Source organism: Ruditapes philippinarum, unplaced genomic scaffold, assembly GCF_026571515.1.
Source record: "Ruditapes philippinarum isolate M1 unplaced genomic scaffold, ASM2657151v2 ctg784_1_1_1_1, whole genome shotgun sequence".
NCBI classification, from domain to species: Eukaryota; Metazoa; Mollusca; class Bivalvia; order Venerida; family Veneridae; genus Ruditapes; species Ruditapes philippinarum.
Genome location: NW_026862779.1, coordinates 88,270 through 114,784, shown reverse-complemented (window position 1 = coordinate 114,784; position 26,515 = coordinate 88,270). Strand labels below are relative to the sequence as shown.

Here is a 26,515-nt window from a genome sequence, read left to right as displayed (position 1 = left end):
GCTTTTCACGGGTGACCGTAACGGGTGACTAAATCATGGTAGTTGTACGGACTAGACAGGGAGTCGCTACATACAGACCATTTATACAGTAAATACTGTTTGGCGCACCTAACTATGATCACTTAAGACAGAAAGTGGCTTTATACATGGGGTCACTAAGAAAGTCTTTACTGTTATTTAAAATCAGCTGGACAGAAAAATAATCACTAAAAAAACTTACCTCAGTCGAGCTATTTTGGCCGTTTACGTTGACTTTTGTGGTCACATGACCAAAGTTGCTTACTCACGGTGTAACAAGCCTTTTACATATTTATCAAAACATAAACATTCACGATAATTAATGTAATTGTAAAATGAACAGCAAATTTTAAAATTAAAAGAGAAGCAGTATTGATCAACCTTTTCCTTAATGATTACTAGTCCATATCTAATCAGGTAAGAGAAGACAGATGAGATGGTGGACTAGAGATGGGCTTCAACGAAGACCACTTCATGTTAAGTATGAAGCTCTCATGGCCGAACTTGTTGAGGATCCAACATCCTTCAAAAAATTCACTTTAACCAAACCTAATGTGTCTCGGGGTTTGGACGCGATTTGGCCGAATCCTCTCCGCAAAAATCATTGAACTCTGCAATTTGTTTTCTAGTGAGGCATTTTGAAAATGTGCATGCAAGAGGTTGTTGACGGATGTATTAGGTCCGTATAGATCCGTGGCAAATTGTTCTTCTCCGTATCAATTTGTTCTTCTCCGTATCAGACCGTACTTATTCGTACTAACTTGTGCTTATACCTTAGCAGACCGTAGGGCATCCATAGTGCGTCTGTCCTGATTCGTGTCGCTCCGTATCAAACCGTGTCGGTCCTTAACAATCTGTGTCTCTCTGGGGGCTTTTTGTGGTAAATCCGTCGGACTCTGTACTCATACCGTTGTGTGTCCGTACTGGAACCGTAGCGGACTACGGAATTTCACGATTACACCGTAGCTCTTCCGTGGTATTATCCGTGAATATGTAAACCTGGCATAAGTTTAGTATTCTACATGCTTCAAATGTTAAAATGTCAAAATCAATACACTATTAATAGACATTCCTAAGCATCTGAGCAGACAAGCTTATTATAGTAAAAATCCCTGTCACATTGACCTTTGACACCGTCACCTAAAAATAAATAGGGGTCATATACTAGTCATAAACAACCTATATACCAAAAATGAAGACTGTTGACCAAAACATTCTTAAGCAATTGAGCGGTCAAGCTTTTGTTAATCAAAGCCCCTGTGACCTTGACCCTTGACCCTGTGACCTCAAAATTACTAGGGATCATCTACTAATCATGACCAATCTAAATACCAAATATGAAGACTGTGGGTCAGAGGAATCTTAAGTTATTGGGCGGACAAGCTTTTTTAAGTCGAGGCCCCTGTGACCTTGACCTTTGACCTCAAAATCAATAGGGATCATCTACTAATCATGACCAATCAGAATACCAAATATGAAGACTGTGGATTAAAGGAACCTTAAGTTATTGGGCGGACAAGCTTTCTTAAGTCAAGGCCCCTGTGACCTTGACCTTTGACCCTGTGACCTCAAAATCAATAGAGATCATCTACTAATCATGACCAATTTAAATATTAACAAGAGCCACCGCCGGGCGGGGGCAACGCTCAACTTTTTACTTTTTATGCCCCCCGTAATGTAATGGCCGGGGCATATAGTGTTACCCTATTCCGACATTCCGTCCTTCCGTCATTCTGTCATTCCGTCATCATCAGTTTTCGTTCATTATCTTAAGAACAGTTGCACACATTCAACTCAAATTTGACATATGGATATGTCATGAGAAAATACAGGTCAAGTTCGAATTTGGTCATGGTTCGATGATTTTTGGCAGAGTTATGCCCCTTTTACTTTGAAAGTGATATGAAATTTTCAGTTTCCGTTTATTATCTCCCCAATGATACAACACATTCAACTCAAATTTGACATATGGATATGTTTTTGGAATGCCCAGGCCAAGTTCAAATTTGGTCATGGTTCAATAATTTTTTGCAGAGAAATGCCCTTTTCACTTTGAAAATAATATGAAATTTACAGTTTCTGTTCATTAGCTACCCAACTATGTTACATATTCAACTTAAAATTGACCTATGGATATGTCAAAGGAATGGGCAGGTCAAGTTGGAATTTGGTCATGGTTTGCTGATTTTTTGGCAGAGTTATGTCCCTTTCACTTTGAAAATAATATATATATAGATACATCTTAGGAATAAGCAGTTATGTTTGAATTTGGTTGTGGTTCAATGATTTAAGACAATTACTTATCTTTCCTGATTGTTGGAAAAATTTTGAACTTTCAGTTTCAGCACTCATACTTTTAGCCATTATTTAGGCTACAAATATGCAATAAGATATTTTTAAAAGGTTAAGACTGAATAATTTCAGTGCCTTGAACACTGTATGAAAATGGTTTGTGTTAACATTGAAAAGTTTTAAGGGCTTTGAACTTAAAATGAAAAAAATAATTAATGCACCATCTGAAATTTTGGCTGCATGCGGGGGCATCCGTGGCATGATGACACATTTCTAGTTCTAAACGCAAACATAGAAAGGTTTGAACATATCTTAACGTTTCCTTTTTATAAATTTAGTTGGTCTGTCTTGTCACATTAGTTTTGTTTATCTATTTTGTATATATTAATGAATAGAAACACGCAATTCTATAAATAGAAACACACAATTTCTAAAAATAGAAACATTACGCAATTTCTAAAAATAGAAACATTACGCAATTTCCATAAATAGAAACATTACGCAATTTCCATAAATAGAAACATTACGCAATTTCTATAATTAGAAACATGTTGTTGTTGCTGCTGCTGCTGCTGCTGTTGTTGTTGTTGATGATGATGATGATGATGATGATGAGATGATGATGATCATAGATATAATCTATATATATATTATATACACACACACACACCAATAATATATAATTATGGTCATTTAATGCACAAATCTGAGAAAATTCAGTAATTTAACCTTCAAGGTCAAGGTCATTAAAGAGCCCAAGCAAATTTGGGTTTGATAAACAACAAGGTCTGGTCCTTAAGAATGTTCTGTTATAATATGAAGTTGATCCCTTCAATAATAGCAAAGTTACAGTCAGTTACCGCCAAAACAATGAAAATTTCAATAATTTGACCTTCAAAGACAATGTCATTAATGAGTGAAGGTCAAGGTCTTTCGGTATATTTTTAACAGTTATCTTTGAAGATTAGTATGTTCAAGTTTCAAGACAATCCATTCAAAAATAACAAAGTTACATCCAATAATAGCCAAAAAAATGAAAATTTCAATAATTTGACCTTCAAAGTCAAGGTCATTTATGAGTGAAGGTCAAGGTTAGTGTGGTCTACTGAAAGGTCTTGTCCCAAGTGTTGTTGTGGCCAAGTATGAAGACAATACACCAAGAAATAAAAAAGTTATGATCCAGGTACAAGTTTGCGGATGGGAACGGGAACGGCAACGCCGACCCGACTATAACAATATCTCTACTTTTTTTTTTTCAAAAATAAAAAGGTTGAGCTAAAAATAAACACTGTGGGTCAAAGGAATCTTAAGTTATTTGGCGGACAAGGAAAAACCGACGGACGGCCGCCGGACGAGAGACAGTCGGATGGCTGGACGGACAAGCTTATTCCAGTATACACCCCTTACAATTTCGTTGTGCGGGGTTAAAATAATTTGACCTTGATAAAAGTTGGTGATCACCAAATTACTATTCAAACAAGAGCCATGTCAACATGGCCATTCCCTGCCGAATGTGTTTGCTCATTGGAAGAATGTATATATAGTAGAGCAGAATAATTCCATTTTAGAGGTCTTTTGGTAATGAAAACTGATGGCTGAAGTGATTACAGATTTGAAACCTATGTGAATACTGATGGCTGAAAATAACAAAGGGCAATAACTAAAAAATAATGCAGGGTAGAGTTATCATTCTTAAGTGCTGAATCCCTCCTCCACTCAGGTGAAAAATTAGGTATGAAAAATAACAAAGGGCAATTACTCAAAAATTATGAAACACAGAGTTATCATTATTGTGCACTGCACACCTCCTGAGTTAGATCTATGCACCTATGAAGTTTCATGTTGATATCTCATAGGCTTTTTGAGTTATGCTCTGGACAAAAATTAAATTTGAACAAGAGGGCCATGATGGCCCTAGATCGCTCATCTGACTTATCAAACTCATCCAAACAATTACCTAGACAAGCATTCTGACCAAGACTCATGACAGGTGGGTCAAAAATGTGACCACTACAGTATTAACAAGGATTATCCATATTTGAGCAGTGCGAACTAGTTTTTTACCAAGGTGACACATATTCAACCTTGACCTAGAAATCATCAAAACAAACTTTCAGACCAATTTCCAGGATACTTGGATCAAAACAGTAGCAACTAGAGTGTTAACAAGATTTTTCTATTTTTAGCTCCGGTGACCTAGTTTCACGTGCGATTCCAAGCAATTACCTAGACAAGCATCCTGACCAAGTTTGATGATAATTCAGTCGAAAATGTGACCACTAGAATGTTAACAAGGTTTTTCCATATTTGGGCGGTGTGACCTAATTTTTTATCCAAGATGACCCATGTTCGAACTTGACTTAGAAATCATCAAAAAAAACTTTCAGACCAATTAACAGTATATTTGGATCACAACAGTAGCCACTAGAGTGTTTACAAGATTTTTTATTTTTAGCTCCTGTGACCTAGTTTTTCAACCAAACCATGTTCGATTTATTCCCAGCAATGACCTAGACAAGTTTCCTGACCAAGTTTGATGACAATTGAGTCAAAATTGTGACCACTAGAGTGTTAACAAAGTTTTTCTATTTTTAGCTCCTGTGACCTACTTTTTCATCCGAGATGGCCCATGTTCGAACTCATCCGAGCTATCACCTAGACAAACAATCTGATCAAGTTTGATGATGATTGAGGCAAAATTGTGACCTCTAGAGTGTTAACATGGTTTTTCTATTTTTAGCTCCGGTGACCTAGTTTTTCATCCGAGATGACCCATGGTGGAACTCATCAGAGCTTTCACCTAGACAAGCATCTTGACCAAGTTTGATGATGACTGATGCAAAAATGTGACCGCTCGAGTGTTAACAAGGTTTTTCTATTTTTAGCTCCAGTGAAATACTTTTTCATCCGAGATGACCCATGTTCGAACTCATCTGAGCTATCACCTAGACAAACATCCTGACCAAGTTTGATGATGATTGATGCAAAAATGTAGCCGCTAGAGTGTTAACAAGGTTTTTCTAATTTTAGCTCCAGTGACCTACTTTTTCATCCCGAGATGACCCATGTTTGAACTCATCCGAACTATCACCTAGACAAGCATTTTGACCAAGTTTGATGATGATTGATGCAAAAATGTGACCGCTGGAGTGTTCACAAGGTTTTTCTATTTTTAGCTCCTGTGACCTATTTTTCCATCCGAGATGACCCATGTTCGAACTTGCCCGAGCTATCACCTAGAAAAGCATCTTGACCAAGTTTGATGATGATTGATGCAAAAGTGTGACCGCCAGAGTGTTAACAAGGTTTTTCTATTTTTAGCTCCGGTGACCTACTTATTCATCCGGGATGACCCATGTTCGAACTCATCCGAGCTATCACCTAGACAAACATCCTGACCAAGTTTGATGATGATTCAGGCAAAAATGTGACCTCTAGAGTGTTAACAAGGTTTTTCTATTTTTAGCTCTTGTGACCTAGTTTCTCATCCAAGATGACCCATGTTCGAACTCATCGGAGCTATTAACTAGATAAGCATCCTGACCAAGTTTGTTGATGATTGAGGCAAAAATGCGACCGCTAGAGTGTTAACAACTAAATGCGGACGGATGACGTACGAAGAACAATCATCGATCCTTAAAGCTCACCCTGAGCATGCTCAGGTGAGCTAAAAATAACAAAGGGCAATAACTCAAAAATTATGCATGGCAGAGTTATTAATCTTGTGCACTGCACTCCTCCTCAATGAAATCCATCCATCCATGAAGTTTCAAGTTGATACCTCAAATACTTTTTGAGATAAGCTCCGGACAAAATAGTATGAAAAAGAACAAAGGGCAATAACTCAAAAATTGTATAGGGAAAAGTTATCATTCTTGTGCACAGTATTCCTCTTAAATAAGATCTATCCACCTATGACATTTCATGTTGATATCTCAAAGACTTTTTGAGTTAGCTCCACTCAGGTGAAAAATTAAGTATGAAAAATAACAAAGGGCAATAACTCAAATATTATGAAAGATAGAGTTATCATTCTTGTGAGCTGCACACCTCCTGAGTGAGATCTATGCACCTATGAAGTTTTATGTTGATATTTCAAAGGCTTTTTGAGTTATGCTCTGGACAAAAATTAATTTTGAAAAATAACAAAAGGCAATAACTCAAAAATTATGCAGGGTAGAGTTATCATTCTTGTGCTCTGCACTCCTCCTCAATGTCAGAAGTCTATCCACCTATGACATTTCAAGTTGATAACTCAAATACTTTTGAGATATGCTGCGGACAAAAATGTCGGACGGAGGGACGGACGTACGGAAGGTCGTACAGACGGTGACTATAACTTTAAAGTTTATCCCCCAACGACTTTTCGGCGGGGGATAATAAACATTCCAGCAAATTTCAAGAGAACTAAATTAAGGATGGAGGGATTGTTAGGTATGGATCCAGAGGGACAGGTGGATTGAATAAAAAGTGTCTACATTGTATTTGTGTCTCCATTTGAATCACAAAAAGTAAAATATTAACATCCTTGAAATATATGAAACTACAAACACATGGATCTCATTTGCAAATGTTGTTGGAGAGTAGTGATGAAAGAACAATTTGCTTTTATTTCTACATGTTATAAATTCTCAAACTAGGTTAAACACCAATTACATCAACTGATACAGTCCCAAATGTAAGCTAAATGTTTACTATCTTCAGAAAAAACACAAAACTATGTTTGTAATGGTAGGTCAATGAAAAAGGGGACACAGCATACCTTTATTTTTAGATCTAGGGGCTGGTATAGGTGGTTTTTCTTCTTTAGACACTGCTTCATCTAATGATTGCTGTTGTTCTCTTGTAATATCTACAAATTAAAAATAATTGAAACTTTCAATACAGTTATTATAAGTGTTCATCAGAATTTTTATTGTAACTTTTCATTCTAATAAATTATATATCCAGACTATATCCAGGGAAAAGTTGTTCATCTATATTTACTAATCATAATTTACAAAACAGCAGACATTCAAACAACAGTCACTTACAAAAACATTCTTTGTATATTATACAATAATTCTTTTAGAGTTTTGTAATACATTCAATGATCCACAGCTTTGTTAATTTAAGGCATGCATCATATTTTGACATACATGCATTGTTTAATTAATGAATACCTTCTATGTCTATATTTTCAAGCTGGAAAATTATCTCACCAAAGGCTGTTTTCCCTCCTTCTTTCATTACATCAGCATCAAATGAGCCAGTATGTTTGACATCAGCCACTGTATCTTGATGGTTCAATGGTTTTGTTTCATTCTCTTGTGGTGGATTCAAAACATTCTGCATATCTGGAGTTGCTCCCCTTACTTTTTTCATGTCTGATTCTTCTTCAACATTTTGAGGCTGCTGACTTGCGACATATAAGCCACTTTCATTGTTTCCTGAATAATTTGTGCTGTTGTCACTTCTATTAATTTCACATTCAGCATCTCCTATTTTAGATATCTTTACCTTTCCATTGTCTATTTTAATATAATATATAGGCTCATTATCAATCAAGATAATATCTTCCCAAACACTCACACCTGAAGCTCCTTCCAGCTGTGGGATTTTTACTACAAGATTGTTACATTTAAGTAAATATCTATTACCAACTTTCTCTATGCTGAAATTCAGTGTCTCTGGAACTTTATTCTCTTCTTCACCTCTGGCAATTTGAGTTTCAGGTATATAAGCAGCATTGTCAACTGTACGACCAGATACACAATCAGTCCCTTGTAAAGGACATACACCTATTTCTTCAGAAACTGTGTCTAATTTAATATTTTTTTCCTTATCATCTGGAATATGTGTTATACTGGTCATAGAAGAAGTTGAAGAATTTTCCCACTCTCTAATTTGTTCATCCAGGTCTTCACATGAAATGGTCTCTACAATGGATTCTGAAGAATGTGAGCTAGAGTCTGGTTTAACTGTATCATCTTTCTGTAGTAATTCTAATGTAAGAAGAGATGTTTGTGAAATACATATGCCCCCCAGGCAATATACATTTTGGGCAGTGTACATGGAAATGAAATTTATCTTTTGAACATTACTCTGACAAAAAATTAACCGATTGTAACCCAAAACAGAACTTGACCTACATATCCTTATGATAAATCTGTATACCAAATTCCATTTCAGTAAGTGCAATCTCTGCAAAGAAAATGAATGGAAATTGCAAATACAGTAAAAACTCGCTAATGAGACCAATGAAGGGACTTTACAAATCTGGTCTTAATAGCGGGTTGGTCTCATTAATGAGTTTGGTCAAACAGAAAACCAGGCAATATATTAAGGGATACCATGTACTGTACACATGTTTAATTCTGGGCTAACCTATTTCAAATGAGAAGATATTAAGCATACACTATTATTTTTTTATTTTCATTTATTTTCTTTTACTTTTTAACATTATAAAATTTTTAAACTTCTTTAGAGGTACAAAATGTATTATGAATGTCTTTAAACACAAACATATTTTTACATTCTTGTAAAAAGAATGACACGACTTACTCAATTAAATCACCATTTTACTACAAAGCACATCGACCAATTAACCTTTAATTATTTTCACAGTTTTCATCGCCGATAACAACTTCAAAAACCTTATCGTATCATGTTTATGTTTGTTTAAAATTATGGAACGAAAGAGATAATGATAGCAGCAACACCTTTAAAAAACTTATTGAAAGTTTTCTGTTCAATATTTTGTTGTTTTAATCCTGCAGTTATTACATTAAAGGTGTGAAATTAAGAAATTATCGACAATATTATTGATCATTTCCGGGCTGCTACAAAGTAACCTTGACCTCTGCCGTGAATTGGATGTCGTTAAATGTCGTAAAACTAGGACAACTGTTGTTTACACTATGTGTCAAAATGATTTCAGCAATATACATGCATGTCAATATCAAGGTGAGAAAGTGCCCGCGGTCGTATTTATGGGTTTCCAAATGTACAGAATTTACGAAATGGAACTGAATTTACTGGTCGTATTACGGAATAACGGGGTGGTCTCAAAATCGGGGTTAGCGACCATTAATATAAAGAATAATAAAATCGGGTCTTTGAAAAATCGTTCGTATTAGCGGGTTGGTCTCGAAAACGGGGTGGTCGTAAAGCGGGTTTTTACTGTAATTGGAATTGTGTTAAGTAAAAGGGGCTTAACTCTGTCAAAAAATGCTCGATCGTACCCAAACAGATATTTTAAAGATAAATCTGTACACCAAATTCCATGGCATGTAAATGAAACAAGAGCTGTCACAGGGGACAGCGAAGCTAGACTAATTAGATACTGGACGCAGTAAGGAAGATAAACTATGAAAGAAAAAATCAATTATGATATAAATATATTTCTTCTTAATGACAAGAAGTTACAGTTGTAAACCTAAATTTCAATTTCAAGGGGGAAAAATTCTGGAAATAGTCACACTAGAGTTATGGACCTTGTCACACAACATGCATGTAATGGTAAGAAATATATATTTGAAGTTGATACCTAGTTTTAATATTTCTTAAAGAAAAGTTCAAAGAAAATCAATCTGAAAATACTGATTCATGAGTAAAGAACCTTAAACACATAAGACCTGGTTGACAATAAGGAATATATATTTGAAGTTTGAGGTACATACCTTTAAAACTAAATAAGTTATAATAGTAAAAATTAACATTTTTCAAGTCAAAAAATCTAAGTTCATGGGAAAATAATTCTTGTAATATTGGCACTAGAGTTAAATGAACATTGTTGCATAAGATGTGATTAATGATAAGGAACATGTATTTGAAATATTTAGTTGATCCCTTAAAAAATAAAGAAGTAACAGTACAAAATAATATTTTTCAAGGAAAGTTCTAAGTTCAAGGGAAAATAAAACTGAAAATATTGGTGCTAGAGTTATGAACCTTTTCACATAAGATGTGGTTCATGATAAGGAACATATATTTGAAGTTTGAATATGATCCCTTAAGAAATAAAGAAGTAACAGTAAAAAATATTTTTTTTAAGGAAAATTCTAAGTTCAAAGATAAATATGAAAATATTGGTGCTAGAGTTATGAACCTTTTCACATAAGATGTGGTTAATGATAAGGAACATATATTTGAAGCATGAAGTTGATTGCTTAAGAAATAAAGAAGTAATAGTAACAAAAATAATATTTTTTAAGGAAAATTCCAAGTTGAAAACATTGGTGCTAGAGTTATGAAGCTTGTCACATAAGATGTGGATGATCAGATAAGGAACATATATTTGAAGTATGAATATGATCCCTTAAGAAATAAAAAAGTAACAGTAAAATTAAATTTTTTAAAGAAAAAACTAAGTTCAAGGGGAGATAAATCTGAAAATATTGGTGATAGAGTTATGAAACTTGTCACATAGGATGAAGTTGATGATAAAGAATAAAATTATATTTGAAGTTTGAAGTTGATACCTTAAGAAATGAAAAAGTTATAGTGAAAAATATTTTACTGCACCAAAACTTTAATCTAACGCCGACGTCCAGGCGATTAGGACAACTCTCAATACACTTTGTATAGTCGAGCTAAAAAGTGGTAAACCATTAATTTCTTCAGTCAATAGTTTTTATTTTGGATATGTGATAAATAGAATATTATATTTGTGTGGCTACATCACTAAATTTATTGCACTCATTGAATAGAATAATATTATGTTCGCCATAAGGCATGTATAGTATAATTTAATTCAACTCTTTCAATAAATTCATTAATGAACCTACATACATTTTATATCCTTTATATTTATTATTTGCTGCTAAATTATTGTTAACTTTGAATTTCCAACAAGAATAACCGCCAGGCGGGGACCACACTAAATTCTTTATTACTTTTGAGGTCAAGCAAATTAAAGAAAGAAGAATACTACTGTAAAATACTCCTTGAAATCATAATTGTCTTGAAAAGTTATAATTCAAATTTCACATTTCACCTTGATGGCAAAGGTCATATTTGAATAATCATTATTGCAAGGTTTTGAAATAAAAATTCTTTTGTCAAAGACTGAGCCACATCCATAAATAAAATAGCAATTATCACAGTATTGCAAGCAAAACAAAAATCCCTTATCGGTTAGAACCCCAGCAACATTCTGAAAGGTCAGGCCATTAAATTATGCCAATGTGGAAAAAATGAATGAACTTAAATCTTTCGAGTTCTTAGCTTGTAGGTATCATAGTAATGTGTTAAGTTTCCCTGCCTTTTAAGGAAATTATGTTTATACAACAAAAAATCACAAGATCCCATTTTCTTAACATAAATATACATAACTCATGTTTCAACTTTTCTCTATTTTAAAAAAAATTGTTTGAAAAGTTTCAAGTTCTATAAAGTGATCTTAGGAAACAACCTAAGGAACGGACAGACAAGCCAACTGACAGAAAATCTGAGGTTAATTCTTTTAACATCCCTTTTTAAAACCAAAAGTTTCTTTTCACCTTCAGTCTCTGGAGTTTTCTTTTCACCTTCAATTTCTATCTCAGTGTCTTCTGTCTCTTGGGTCATGTCACTTCCATCATCATTGACTTCTGTTATTTTATTTTGCTTAGCATCTTTCATAAACTTTGACTTTAAACCAGATTTGGATTCTGAAGTAAAGTGCTGATTTTTCTCATCCTTTACTGTCATCTGTAAAAGATTAAAGATATTAAAAAGAATAAAATATTTGAAGCAAAAACAATTTAACTCAAATATGAAGGATACTTTAACAGTTACAATAGTCTTTTTCTGAAGAATAAAAAATGTTTTTTGGTAAGTTTGAGTGAATTTGTCTATTACAGAAGGTCTGTAATACAATAAATAATAATTTTGATAGTATTTAGTATCACACATAACAACAAACCACCAAAATAATTACACATTAATGTTGTTGTCAAGTGTGAAGTATATGATCTGATATTACATATTTATGTAGCAGATAATAAATTGAGGGTAAACCATTTAAAATAAGTGAGTTTTTAATTTTGATCTTGATCCTGATACTTAAATCTTAGTGAACATGGGGCCAGCACTGTGTCTCATCAATTTAAAGGAAATACAGTAGAACTTCCATTAGTCGAACTTCGATTAGTTGATTTTCTCGATGTGTCAAAGTAAAATGAAAGTCCCGATTTTCCCCCTATATATTCCTATAAAAACCTATTTGCAAGTCGAAATTTTATGGGTCAAATTTTTCGATGTGTCGAAAGTTTTTTGTGCTCCATAAAGAATAAATCTAGAAAAAAATTACCACAAATAATTAAGTCGAAAATTATTTTTACACCTTCGATCTCGAGACATTTTTGATAACTTATCTGGCCGCGAAGACGATTTCCGATCAACATGTGAGACAGGTATTAATTACAAGGCCGATTGTTCAAACATCCTTTATATGCTTTTAAATGTGTTATAAAATGCTTTAATCGTTACTATTTTAATTGTCTTAGTGTTATTTGAAAGTACATGTAAACAGTAAGAGCTACATTCATTTGAGATTAATTCCGTGACCCGGTGTCACGTTAAAATCACACGCAAAATATTTACTATAAGCTGGTTTAGTTAGTTCCTTTCGTATTGTTATGCCTTTTGTAACTTCATTATATAAGTCAATGGCTAGTCCAAATAATTAGCCTTGAAAAGTAATTTAACCAAAAGGAAAACATAATGTTGTACTTCTTTGAAGAAACTGACAGATTTTTGATAAACTAACACAAGAGCGATCAGTAATCACATGTGTCGCCTCATAATGGCCAATTTCATGTTGGGACAAGTTTTGTGACAGACAGACAGACGGACAGTGCACAACTAGACTTGGTACTGATCATTATTGTAAAGTTTGAATAAAATTGCACCAGTAAGTTTTTGAGGAGTAGTCTGGACAAGCTTTTGTGTATCTGGCAACACACAGAAAACAAGCATTTGATAGTATTGCGGGCAATACAGTAGTCCCCTACCGGTCCCTCAAAAAGTTCTTTAATTGTCATACACTCCTGTGTATTGCCATTTATAATGAATTTGAGGATGAAATAAATTAAGTCTGTATTTGAAAATATCGACCACAAAACATAACAAGGAACCATCGCAATGCGATGCAACCAGGTTTTCAACAAAATATTTCACAGAAGCTTTGTCATGAAGGGGCATTTGTTTTTAATTGAACTTTTAGGAGGAATTATGGCTTTTTTAATATTCCTCAAACAAAAATGATTGAGAAATTTTATGTTGTCTATTCGCCTTTTTTTCCCAAATGTTTTAGAAAGGTAAACAGTACTTTATTTTTGCTTAATTTTTGCATTTTTGCGTCTCTTGTTATTTTCTTTTGTCAACAATATTGGCGTGTGGTGTTTTGTGCGATATCAAGAAAAGTATGTTCACAATTTTAAAAAAATACTTGAATGATGTCTTGGAAGAAACATGGGAATTTAGTGAGCGCCAGGGCACTTGATGACAAAGCTTCTGTGAAAGTTTGGTCAAAATCCATTGAGAAATGTAGGAGAAGTTGAGCACTGTAGAAATTGTTCACTATATATTCTGTATAAGGAAAAAATATACAAAGGGCCATAATTCGGTCAATATTTCCAATCACAAAACCCCGACAATATGTGCCAGGTACTTGAAAACAAAGCTTCTAAGAAAGTTTGGTCAAAATCCGTTGAGAAATGTAGGAGGAGTTGAGCACAGAAGAAATTGTTCTCTATATATTCTGTATAAGGAAAAAATATACAAAGGGCCATAATTCGGTCAAATATTATCCAATCACAAAACCCCCGACAATATGTGCCAGGCACTTGATAACAAAGCTTCTAAGAAAGTTTGGTCAAAATTCGTTGAGAAATGTATGAGCAGTTGCGCACAGAAGAAATTGTTCACTATATATTCTATATAAGGAAAAAAAAACAAAGGGCCATAATTAGGTCAAATATAAATCGCAAAACCCTGGCAATATGTGTCAGGGCACTTGATGACAAAGCTTCTGAGAAAGTTTGGTCAAAATCCGTTGAGAAATGTAGGAGGAGTTGCGCACAGAAGAAATTGTTCACTATATATTTTATATAAGGAAAAAAAACAAAGGGCCATAATTAGGTCAAATATTATCTAATCGCAAAACCCCTGGCAATTATGCGCCAGGGCACTTGATGACAAAGCTTCTGTGAAAAGTTTGGTCAAAATCCGTTGAGAAATGTAGGAGGAGTTGCGCACAGAAGAAATTGTTCACTATATATATTCTATATAAGGAAAAAAAAAAAAGGGCCATAATTAGGTCAAATATATACCAATCGCAAAACCCTGGCAATATGTGTCAGGGCACTTGATGACAAAGCTTCTGAGAAAGTTTGGTCAAAATCCGTTGAGAAATGTAGGAGGAGTTGCGCACAGAAGAAATTGTTCACTATATATTTTATATAAGGAAAAAAAAACAAAGGGCCATAATTAGGTCAAATATTATCTAATCGCAAAACCCCGACAATATGCGCCAGGGCACTTGATGACAAAGCTTCTGTGAAAGTTTGGTCAAAATCCGTTGAAGAAATGTAGGAGGAAGTTGCGCACAGAAAGAAATTGTTTACGCCCGGCCCCCGCCGCGCCGCCCGCCCGTCCGCCCGCCCGCCGACATACCTCAATCTAATAACCAGTTTTTTCCTTCGGAAAACCTGGTTAATAAAATAAGTTTGTCTATATCACAGTAATGTGTTAAGTTTCCATGCTTAGTAAGGAAATTATGTTTATACAACCTTGTCATATTATTACGATGTGGGATTTTAAAGTAAATCCTATAAGGAATGAAGAAGTTGGAGTGAAAATACCAGTTTCTCGAAAAAAATCTAAGTTCAAGGGGGACATAATTCTGGAAATAGTCTTGCTAGAATATTTAACCTTCTCAAAAATGTCGAGTGATAATAAGAAATATATATATGAAGTTTGAAGTAGATACATTAGGAAATAAAGAAGTTATTTAAAAAAGACAACATTTTTTCCCCTAAAAAATCTAAGTTCAAGGGAGGTAATACTGATATTTTTGTGCTAGAGTTATAAACCTTGTCACATATGATGTGGTTGATGACCAGAAACTTATATTTAAAGTTTGAAGTAAACACCTTAAGAAATAAAGAACATATAGTGAAAAAGCTGAAAAATTTAAATCAGAAATCTTGAAATTCAGGCTATTTGTTGCCATAGCAACCAGAATTTTCAACATAGGAAGAAAAGAAAAGGATGTGCATAATCTCCAGACTGCCATCTAGCCATATTTCAAGTTTCATAAAAATATTTTCAGTACTTTTTGAGTTATCACTGGATCCAGTTTATGTGTTAAATTTGCCATATTTTCAGACTATTTGTTGCCATAGCAACCAGAATTTTCAACATAGGAAGAAAAAAAAAAGACGTGCATAATCTCCATACTGCCATCTATCCATATATCAAGTTTCATAAAAATATTTTCAGTACTTTTTGCGTTATCGCGGGATCCAGTTTTGTGGACGGACGGACTGACGGACTGACAGACGGACGGAAAGACAGACAGACAGACGGACGGAGGGTAAACCTAAAGTCCCCTCCGGTTAAACCGGTAGGGGACTAAAAACACCTTTTTATCAAAGGGCCATAACTCAGCCAAAATCATTCAACCAAAAAACCCGTGCAATATGCGCAAGGACTTGAGCTACAGATCAATCCTGTAAAGTTTCATTGAAATTGCATTAGTGGTAAAAGAGAAGTAGTCCGGACAAACATTAAAAATAAAAATTATTAAAGGGCCATAACTCTGACAAAAATCATTGAACCGGAAAATGCTGACAATATGCACAACTAGACTTGGTACTGATCATTCCTGTAAAGTTTGGATGAAATTGCACCAGTAGTTTATGAGGAGTAGTCTGGACAAGCTTTTGTGTATCTGGCAACACACAGAAAAAAAACACCTTTTTAACAAAGGGCCATAACTCGGCCAAAAATCAATCAACCGGAAAACCCGTGCAATATGCGCAAGGACTTGAGCTACAGATCAATCCTGTAAAGTTTCATTGAAATTGCATTAGTGGTATAAGAGAAGTAGTCCGGACAAACTTTAAAAATAAAAATTATTAAAGGGCCATAACTCTTGCAAAAATCATTGAAACGGAAAATGCTGACAATATGCACAACTAGACTTGGTACTGATAATTCCTGTAAAGTTTGGATGAAATTGCACCAGTAGTTTATGAGGAGTAGTCCGGACAAGCTTTTGTGTATCTGGCAACACACAGAAAAAAACACCTTTTTAACAAAGGGCCATAACTCGGCCAAAAATCAATCAACCGGAAAACCCGTGCAATATGCGCAAGGACTTGAGCTACAGATCAATCCTGTAAAGTTTCATTGAAATTGCATTAGTGGTATAAGAGAAGTAGTCCGGACAAACTTTAAAAATAAAAATTATTAAAGGGCCATAACTCTGACAAAAATCATTGAACCGGAAAATGCTGACAATATGCACAACTAGACTTGGTACTGATCATTCCTGTAAAGTTTGGATGAAATTGCACCAGTAGTTTATGAGGAGTAGTCCGGACAAGTTTTGTGACGGACGGACGGACGGACGGACAGACAGACAGACGACGGAGAAGTGATCCCTATATGTCGCCACTACTCCGTAGAGGCGACACAAAAATGTGTTCTTTAGATAGCAGTAAATCAGTAAGACTTTTATTATATGACGAAAACTAGCCAAGAAATACCCCATGTCTTGTGCATTTGCATATTCAAAACTGTTGAAAACCATATACCTGTATCTGTAAATCCTTAATTTTCTATTGCAGCAGTATAAAATTATTAAGTATACCACTAAGTTATTGGCCTTGCATAACCAAATCAAAGAGCTATAGGCATTGCAGTTGTGATGTAATGTGTGTCACAAGCCAAACAAGAGGGCCATGATGGCCCTAAGGTCGCTCACCTGTATATAGGCCCCCCCAACCCCCAACCCCCCCAAACGTTGCAGGGCCAATTTAACCAAAGGGCTTTTATTTGCACAAACTTGGTAGACACCCATAAGAAGATGTTTCATGCTAAACATCTAAGCTCTAGCTCATTGGGCTATTTAAAAGAAGATTTTTTTTAAGTTTTTACTATACATATATAGTTAAAAACAATGACACCCCTGGGGCCGGGCCAGTTATGACCCCAGGGTTTTTATTTGAACAAACTTTGTAGACACTTACTAGAATATGTTTCATGCCTAATATCTAAACTCTAGCTATTTGGGTTTTTTCAAAGAAGATTTTAAGTTTTTGCTATACACATATAAGGAAAATCAATGACCCCGGGGCGGGGCCAATTTTGACCCAAGGTCTTTTATTTGAACAAACTTTGTAGACACTCACTAAAAGATGTTTCATGCTTAATATCTTAACTCTAGCTATTTGGGTTTTTTCAAAAAAGATTTTTTAAGTTTTTGCTATACACATATAAGGAAAATCAATGACCCCCCGGGGCGGGGCCAATTTTGACCCCAGGGCTTTTATTTGAACAAACTTGGTAGACACCTATTAGAACATGTTTGATGCTAAATATCTTAACCATAGCTCTTTGAGTTCTTTAAAAGAAGATTTTTTAAGTTTTTACTATATGCATATATAGGGAAAATCAATGACCCCCGGGGCGGGGTCAATTTTGACCCCAGGGCTTTTATTTGAACAAACTTGGTAGACACTTATTAGAACATGTTTCATGCTAAATATCTTAGCTCTAACTCTTTTGGTTCTTTAAAAGAAGATTTTTTAAGTTTTTACTATATGCATATAGGGAAAATCAATTACCCCCTGGGGCGGGGCCAATTTTGACCCCAGGGTTTTTCTTTGAACAAACTTGGTAGACACCTATTAGAACATGTTTGATGCTCAATATCTTAGCCATAGCTCTTTGAGTTCTTTAAAAGAAGATTTTTTAAGATTTTACTATATGCATATAGGGAAAATCAATGACCCCCCGGGGCGGGGCCAATTTTGACCCCAGGGCTTTTATTTGAACAAACTTGGTAGACACTCACTAGAAGATGTTTCATGCCAAATATCTAAGCTCTAGCTCTTATGGTTTTTTAAAAGAAGATATTTAAAGTTTTTTCTTTCGGTTGCCATGGCAACCAGAGTTCTGCATGGAATTAAATTCTTTGAACAATTTTTAAAGGTGACCACCAAAGGAACATTCCTGTGAAGTTTGGATGAAATTGGCCTTGTGGTTTATGAGGAGATGTCATTTAAAGTAAAAGTTTACGGACGACGGACGACGGACGGACGACGGACGGACGCCGGACGAAAAGCGATCACAAAAGCTCACCCTGTCACTTTGTGACAGGTGAGCTAAAAAAAAATACATACAGAGCAAATCATGGTTATCAAAGGCTTAATACTTTCAATCACCTCTAATTATTTTTCTCTAACATATCTGCTGAAATTGAATCACATGCAAATAAAACTAGAAGTGTTTTTGTTAAAAAAACATATGTCTCCAAAAAATATGTATGGTCACTCATGTGAAGTTTTATTTAAATCCCACCAGCAGCTTGACTTGTGAAGGACAAGATTTTTTTCTATCAATAGCTCTGGCTGCCAGTTTATGCAGTGATGTAGAACATGCCGGCCATATACACAACTACAGATGATAATGATCACTCTTGTGAAGTTTCATTGAAATCCCACAAGTTACTTTTTAGCTTGACCTGTTAAAGCCGGACAAGATTTTTTATTTTATAGCTCTGGCAGCCATTTTGTGCAGCGAAGCGGAACATGCCACTGATGTGCACAACAAGTGATTTTATTGATCACTCATGTACAGTTAGGTTGAAATCCCACCAGTAGTTTGACCTGTGAAGTCTGAACAAGATTTTTCTACTTTAGCTATGGCGGCCATTTTGTGCAGCAATGCAAAACGAGTCAGTGATGTGCACAACTAGGGATGGTACTGATCACTCCTGTACAGCTTGGTTGAAATCCCAACAGTAGATTGACCTGTGAAGTCTGAACAAGATTTTTCTACTTTAGCTATGGCGGCCATTTTTAGCAGTGAAGCAAAACTTGCCGGTGAAGTGCACAACTACGGATGTTACTGATCACTCCTGTAAAGTTATGTTGAAATCACACCAATAGTTTGACCTGTGAAGGATAGACAAGATTTTTCGATTTTTAGCCATTTTGTGCAGCGAAATGGAACATGCACATCTACCCAATGAGATCTATCTAGCTACTGCACAACTACCCAATGAGATCTATCTACCTATAAAGTGTCTTGTTCATATATATTACACTTTCAGAACTATGTCCTTAACAATGTTCAAAGTGTAAAAATGAACAAAGTAATAACTCCAAAATTAAGCAAGGCAGAGTTACCATTCTTTTGCACTGCATTTCTATTTAATGAGATCTATCTACCTACAAAGTTTCTTGTTGATACTTCTTATGGTCTTAAAGCCATGTCCCAGACAAAGTTCAAAGTAAAAACTAGAAATGTGTCCATAGGACACGGGTGCCCCCACCGCGCCACTGTTCTGTCAATCTTATGACTCTAGGTCAAATATTTTTTGAAAACTAAAAATCTTTTACTAAGTAAAGGGCAAGAACTTTACAAATACTGAATAAATCCAAATGCAAACCCCAAGGTGCATAAGTACACATGCTGACCAACATTCTTGTAAACTTTCAGGCCTACAAGTGAAATATTTTTTGAGCTATGCATGAACAAGTTGAAAATTGCAAAATATACTTCTAATTTAAGTCAAGGGCAATAACTCTAACAAAACTGAAAAAAATCACATGCAAAGTCCCAGATGCTTAGCTTCACAGTAGTGTGAATCATTATTCCTGTAATTTAGTGATGTTGATCATTATGCCTGAAAATTTGGTTAATTCTAACTCAAGCACTCAAGGAACAAATAACATAATGAAACGGTTTTTACTAAGTCAAGGGCAATAACTCTAAAAATACTGGATAAATCCACAAGGGTAACCCCAGGTGCATAACTAAATATGCTGAGCAACCTTCCCGTAAGGTTTAATGACTCTATGTCAAATCTTTTTTGAGTTACATGCGACACTAGTTGAAAATTGCAAAATTTTACTAAGTCAAGTGGAATAACTCTAAAGATACTAAATAAATCCAGACGAAAATAACCAGGTGCACAACTACACATGCTGATTAATATTCCTGTAAAGTTTCATGACTCTATGTCAAATACTTTTGAGTGACATGCGACACAAGTTGAAAATTGCAAAATTTTACTAAGTCAAGGACAATAACTCTAAAACTACTATATAAATCCGCACAAAAATACCCAGGTACAAAACTACACATGCTGCTCAACAATCCTGTAAAGTTTCATGACTCTAGGTCAAATACTTTTTGAGTTAAATGCGACACAAGGTGAAAATCGCAATATTTTACTAAGTCAAGGGCAATAACTCTAACAAGAGGGCCATAACGGCCCTGAGGTCGCTCACCTGTATATAGCCCCCCCCCCGGGCCAATTTTTACCCAAGGGCTTTTATTTGAACAGACACCCATAAGAAGATGTTTCATGCTAAACATCTAAGTTCTAGCTCATTGGGTTTTTTAAAAGAAGATTTTTTAAGTTTTTACTATACACATATAGTTACAAACAATGACATCCCTGGGGCAGGGCCAGTTTTGACCCCCGGGCTTTTATTTGAACAAACTTTGTAGATATTTACTTAAAAATGTTTCATGTATAATATCTAAACTCAAGCTATTTGGGTTTATTCAAAGAAGATTTTTAAGTTTTTGCTATACACATATAAGGAAAATCAATAACCCCCGGGGCGGGCCAGTTTTGACCCCAGGGCTTTTATTTGAACATACTTGGTAGACACCCATTAGAACATGTTTCATGCTAAATATCTTAGCTCTAGCTCTTTGAGTTCTTTAAAAGAAGATTTTTTAAGTTTTTGCTATATGCATGTAGGGAAAATCTATGACCCCCTGGGGTGGGGCTAATTTTGACCTCAGGGCTTTTATTTGAACAAACTTGGTAGACATTCATTAGAAGATGTTTCATGCTAAATATCTTAGCTCTTGCTCTTTGGGTTCTTTAAAAGAAGATTTTTTAAGTTTTTACTATATGCATATAGGGAAAATCTATGACCCCCTGGGACGGGGCCAATTTTGACCCCAGGGCTTTTATTTGAACAAACTTGGTAGACATTTACTAGAAGATGTTTCATGTCAAATATCTAAGCTCTAGCTCTTACGGTTCTTTAAAAGAAGATTTTTTAAGTTTTTACTATATGCATATAGGGAAAATCAATGACCCCCCGAGGCGGGGCCAATGTTGACCCCAGGGCTTTTATTTGAACAAACTTGGTAGACACTCACTAGAAGATATTTCATGTCAAATATCTTAGCTCTAGCTCTTTGGGTTCTTTAAAAGAAGATTTTTTAAGTTTTTACTATATGCATGTAGGGAAAATCTATGACCCCCTGGGGCAGGGCCAATTTTGACCTCAGGGCTTTTATTTGAACAAACTTAGTAGACATTCATTAGAAGATGTTTCATGCTTAATATCTTAGCTCTAGCTCTTTGGGTTCTTTAAAAGAAGATTTTTAAAGTTTTTACTATATGCATATAGGGAAAATCAATGACCCCCTGGGGCGGGGCCAATTTTGACCCCAGGGCTTTTATTTGAACAAACTTAGTAGACATTCATTAGAAGATGTTTCATGCTAAATATCTTAGCTCTAGCTCTTTTGGTTCTTTAAAAGAAGATTTTTTAAGTTTTTACTATATGCATATAGGGAAAATCAATGAGCCCCTGGGGCCGGGCCAATTTTGACCCTAGGGCTTTTATTTGAACAAACTTGGTAGACACTCATTAGAAGATGTTTCATGCCAAATATCTAAGCTCTAGCTCTTACGGTTCTTTAAAAGAAGATATTTAAAGATTTTTCTTTCGGTTGCCATGGCAACCAGAGTTCTGCATGAAATGGAATTCTTTGAACAATCTTGATAGAGCTTCATACAAAGAGTATTCCTGCCAAGTTTCATTTACATTGGCCTTGCGGTATCATAGAAGATGTCCTTAGAATATTTAAAATGTGGACGGACGCCATTTGGTTGGCCATCCTAAAAGCTCACCTGCACTTTGTGCAAGGTGAGCTAAAAATACTAAAAAATAAACAAACGAAAATACCCAAAAAATAAATTTTGACAAAACCAAAGTTATCTGGATAGGCTCTTTAAAATATAGTACTAGATCAATTAAGACAAGATGGAAACTTACATGGGGTGATACACAGTTTAAATTGTTAGGTTTAGTATTCGATGTTGATTTAGAAAAAATGATTTACTTAAACTTTAACAAAAAACTACAGAAAGTAAAAAATAGTATTAGCCACTGGAAAAAGAGAATGTTAACTCCAATTGGAAAAATTACTGTTGTTAAATCAATATTGCTTCCATTATTTACCCATTGTTTTACAAGTTTACCAACACCTAGTACTGTTTATTTGAAGACACTGAATGACTTATTTTTTTATTTTATATGGGAGGGCAAGGCAAAAATAAAACAATCAGTAATTACTAAAACATACAAAGAAGGTGGTTTAAATATGACTGACATTAATAGTTATGTTCATAGTTTAAAGATAAAATGGTTTAAAAGGTGTGTTAGTTATTAAATAGCAGCAGTAAATGTTATAAGCTAGTGAATACATTGTTTGATATTGGTAAAGTTTTTAACACAGGTAAAATTTTTTGTAAATTAATTATCAGTAAGATTAAAAATGCTTTCTGGATTGATGTTTTAAAGGCTTATATGATGTTTATTGAAAAACTTTCTATAGATAATATAGAGCAAGTATTACATAGGCCACTTTTTTACAATCATGATTTTTTATCTGGGAACAGATATATTTTCATTCAGATATTGTATGATAAAGGCATCAGATTTGTGAAAGATATTATTAATGAACAGAGTAATTTTGTAGATTTGAATTATTTAGAACAGGTAACAATGTAAGCAAGTGAATTTTTTACAATATCATAGTTTAAAACAGGCAATAAAATTTAATATGCAAAAGCTAAATATGTTGATTTGTAATAACTTGTTTAATGTTCAATACCCTATTATACTAGTAAGTTGTTATATAAAACCTATTTTGTTCATGAATAGTAATAAGAAATATGTATATGAAACTTTAGTTAAGAATTCAGATTTACCAACAAGTCAAGAAAAGTGGAACAGATGATTTATAGGTAATCACATTAATTGGCATTTAATTTATAGTTATGTTTTCCATTGTACAAAAGATTCATACATTCAATGGTTCCAAACAAGAATTATTCATAGAATTATTGCTACAAATTCACTTCTGTTTAAAATGAAAATTGTGAACAATAAAATGTGTACTTTTTGTAATTGTTATGAAGAAACACTTTTGCATTTGTTTTGGGAATGTCACAAGATTCAAGGCCTTTTTCAATATCTGAAAGATAACATACATAATTTTGAAGAATGTTTCAACAGTTTAAACTGTAAATCAGTTATTTTAGGTTCAGTATCTAAAGATTTTAAATATGACATTTTGTTTTTAGAACTAAAAAGATATATTTATTTGTCAAAGACAAAAAAGGTGGTACCCACATGTATAGGTTTTTTAAAAATAGTCTTAAATTAGCATGGAATATTTATAAAGATACAAACTTAACAGAAGATGAAAATAATAGATGGCAATTAGTAAGATCTTTAATTGAATAAACTACACTGACATACTGAATTAGATAAATAAATTAAACCTGATAATACCATTCTTAATTAATGTTTTTACATTGTACATATGGTTTTATTATAATGTACTTACTCGAAGGGTATAAAGCTATGTGTGTTGTAATATCGTTATTAAAATGTATAAAATTATACCGATTTCCCCCCGTACATACACATCTGTAGTATATTGACAAAAATTTATGGTAACTTATACCTCTATATATATATTTTTTTATTTTATTTTTCAATAACAGGCAGCAAAAATATAGCTTTTTACTCAAATTTATTAATAATTTTAATATTCTGATGTTATGAGGTACTATTATATTTATAAATGTAAACGAATTTGAAATAAATGGTGTTACCCAGTTGAGGCCTGAAAAAAAAATACCCAGGTGCACAACTACACATGCTGATCAACTTTCCTGTAAAGTTTCATGACTCTAGGTCAAATACTTTTTGAGTAATATGCGACACAAGTTGAAAATTGCAAAATTTTACTAAGTCAAGAGCAATAACTCTAAAAATACTAAATATATCCAGATGAAAATACCCAGGTGCACAACTACACATGCTGAACAACATTCCTGTAAAGTTTCATGACTCTATGTCAAATACTTTTTGAGTTACGTGGGACACAAAAGAGAACAGACGGACGGACAGACAAGGGTAAATCTAAATGCCCGCCACTAAAGTTGGGGCACACTGCCGGGCAGGGGCAACGCTTGACTTTTTACTTTTTCTAAAAGCAAACAAAGAAAGGTTTGAACATATCTTAACATTTCCTTTTAAACAAATAAATTTAGTCAGTCTGTCTTGTCACATCAGTTTTGTTTATCTATTTTGTATATATATATATAAACACGCAATTCTATCAATAGAAACACGCAATTCTATAAATAGTAATACACAATTCTATAAATAGAAACACGCAATTCAATAAATAGTAACACGCAATTCTATTAATAGCACAATTCTATAAATAGCAACAAGCAATTCTATAAAAAGAAACATGCAATTCTAAAAATAGAAACATGCAATTCTATAAATAGAAAAACGCAATTCTAAAAATAGAAACATTCACTTCTATAAATAGAAACACGCAATTCTAAAAATAGAAACAAGCAATTCTATAAATAGTAACAAGCAATTCTAAAAAAAGAAACACGCAAATCTAAAAATAGAAACATGCAATTCTATAAATAGAAACACGCAATTCTAAAAATAGAAACATTCAATTCTATAATAGAAACACGCAATTCTAAAAATAGTAACAAGCAATTCTATAAATAGTAACAAGCAATTCTAATAAAAGAAACACGCAAATCTAAAAATAGAAACATGAAATTTCAGAAAAATAGTTACACGCAATTTCTAAAAATAGAAACAGGCAATTCCTAAAAATAGAAACACGCAATTCTAAAAATAGAAACACGAAATATCTATAAATAGTAACACGAAATTCCTGAAAATATAAACACGCAATTAGTAAAAATAGAAACAAGCAATTCTATAAATAGTAACATGCAATTCTAAAAATAGAAACACGCAATTTCTAAAAATAGAAACATTTAATTCTAAAAATAGTAACAAGCAATTCTAAAAATAGAAACACGTTATTCTAAGAATTGAAACACGCAATTCTACAAAAAGAAACACGCAATTCTAAACAAAGTAACACGCAATTCTAACAAGAGGGCCATGATGGCCCTGAGGTCGCTCACCTGTATATAGGCCCCCCCCAACCCCCCCCCCCCCCAACGTTGCAGGGCCAATTTAACCCAAGGGCTTTTATTTGCACAAACTTGGTAGACACCCATAAGAAGATGTTTCATGCTAAACATCTAAGCTCTAGCTCATTGGGCTTTTTAAAAGAAGATTTTTTTAAAGTTTTTACTATACACATATAGTTAAAAACAATGACACCCCTGGGGCCGGGCCAGTTTTGACCCCAGGGCTTTTATTTGAACAAACTTTGTAGACACTTACTAGAAGATGTTTAATGCTTAATATCTAAACTCTAGCTATTTGGGTTTTTTCAAAGAAGATTTTAAGTTTTTGCTATACACATATAAGGAAAATCAATGACCCCCGGGGCGGGGCCAATTTTGACCCCAGGGCTTTTATTTGAACAAACTTGGTAGACACCTATTAGAACATGTTTGATGCTCAATATCTTAGCCATAGCTCTTTGAGTTCTTTAAAAGAAGTTTTTTAAGTTTTTACTATATGCATATAGGGAAAATCAATGACCCCCCGGGGCGGGGCCAATTTTGACCCCAGGGCTTTTATTTGAACAAACTTGGTAGACACTTATTAGAACATGTTTCATGCTAAATATCTTAGCTCTAACTCTTTTGGTTCTTTAAAAGAAGATTTTTTAAGTTTTTACTATATGCATATAGGGAAAATCAATGACCCACTGGGGCGGG

The 26,515-nt window shown here is 34.1% G+C and overlaps 1 protein-coding gene across 1 annotated transcript in view; it reads right to left on the bottom strand.

Annotated features, from left to right (window-relative positions):
- The window catches only part of LOC132720172 (uncharacterized), a 161,449-nt gene that overhangs the window by 46,671 nt on the left and 88,263 nt on the right, over positions 1 to 26,515 (bottom strand). Inside the window, exons 12-14 of the mRNA XM_060704214.1 lie at positions 11,793 to 11,982; positions 7,512 to 8,294; positions 7,073 to 7,162 (exon numbers count right to left, since the gene is read on the bottom strand). Of these exons, the coding sequence (XP_060560197.1) occupies positions 7,073 to 7,162; positions 7,512 to 8,294; positions 11,793 to 11,982 (1,063 nt within the window). The remainder of the gene's footprint in view (positions 1 to 7,072; positions 7,163 to 7,511; positions 8,295 to 11,792; positions 11,983 to 26,515) is intronic.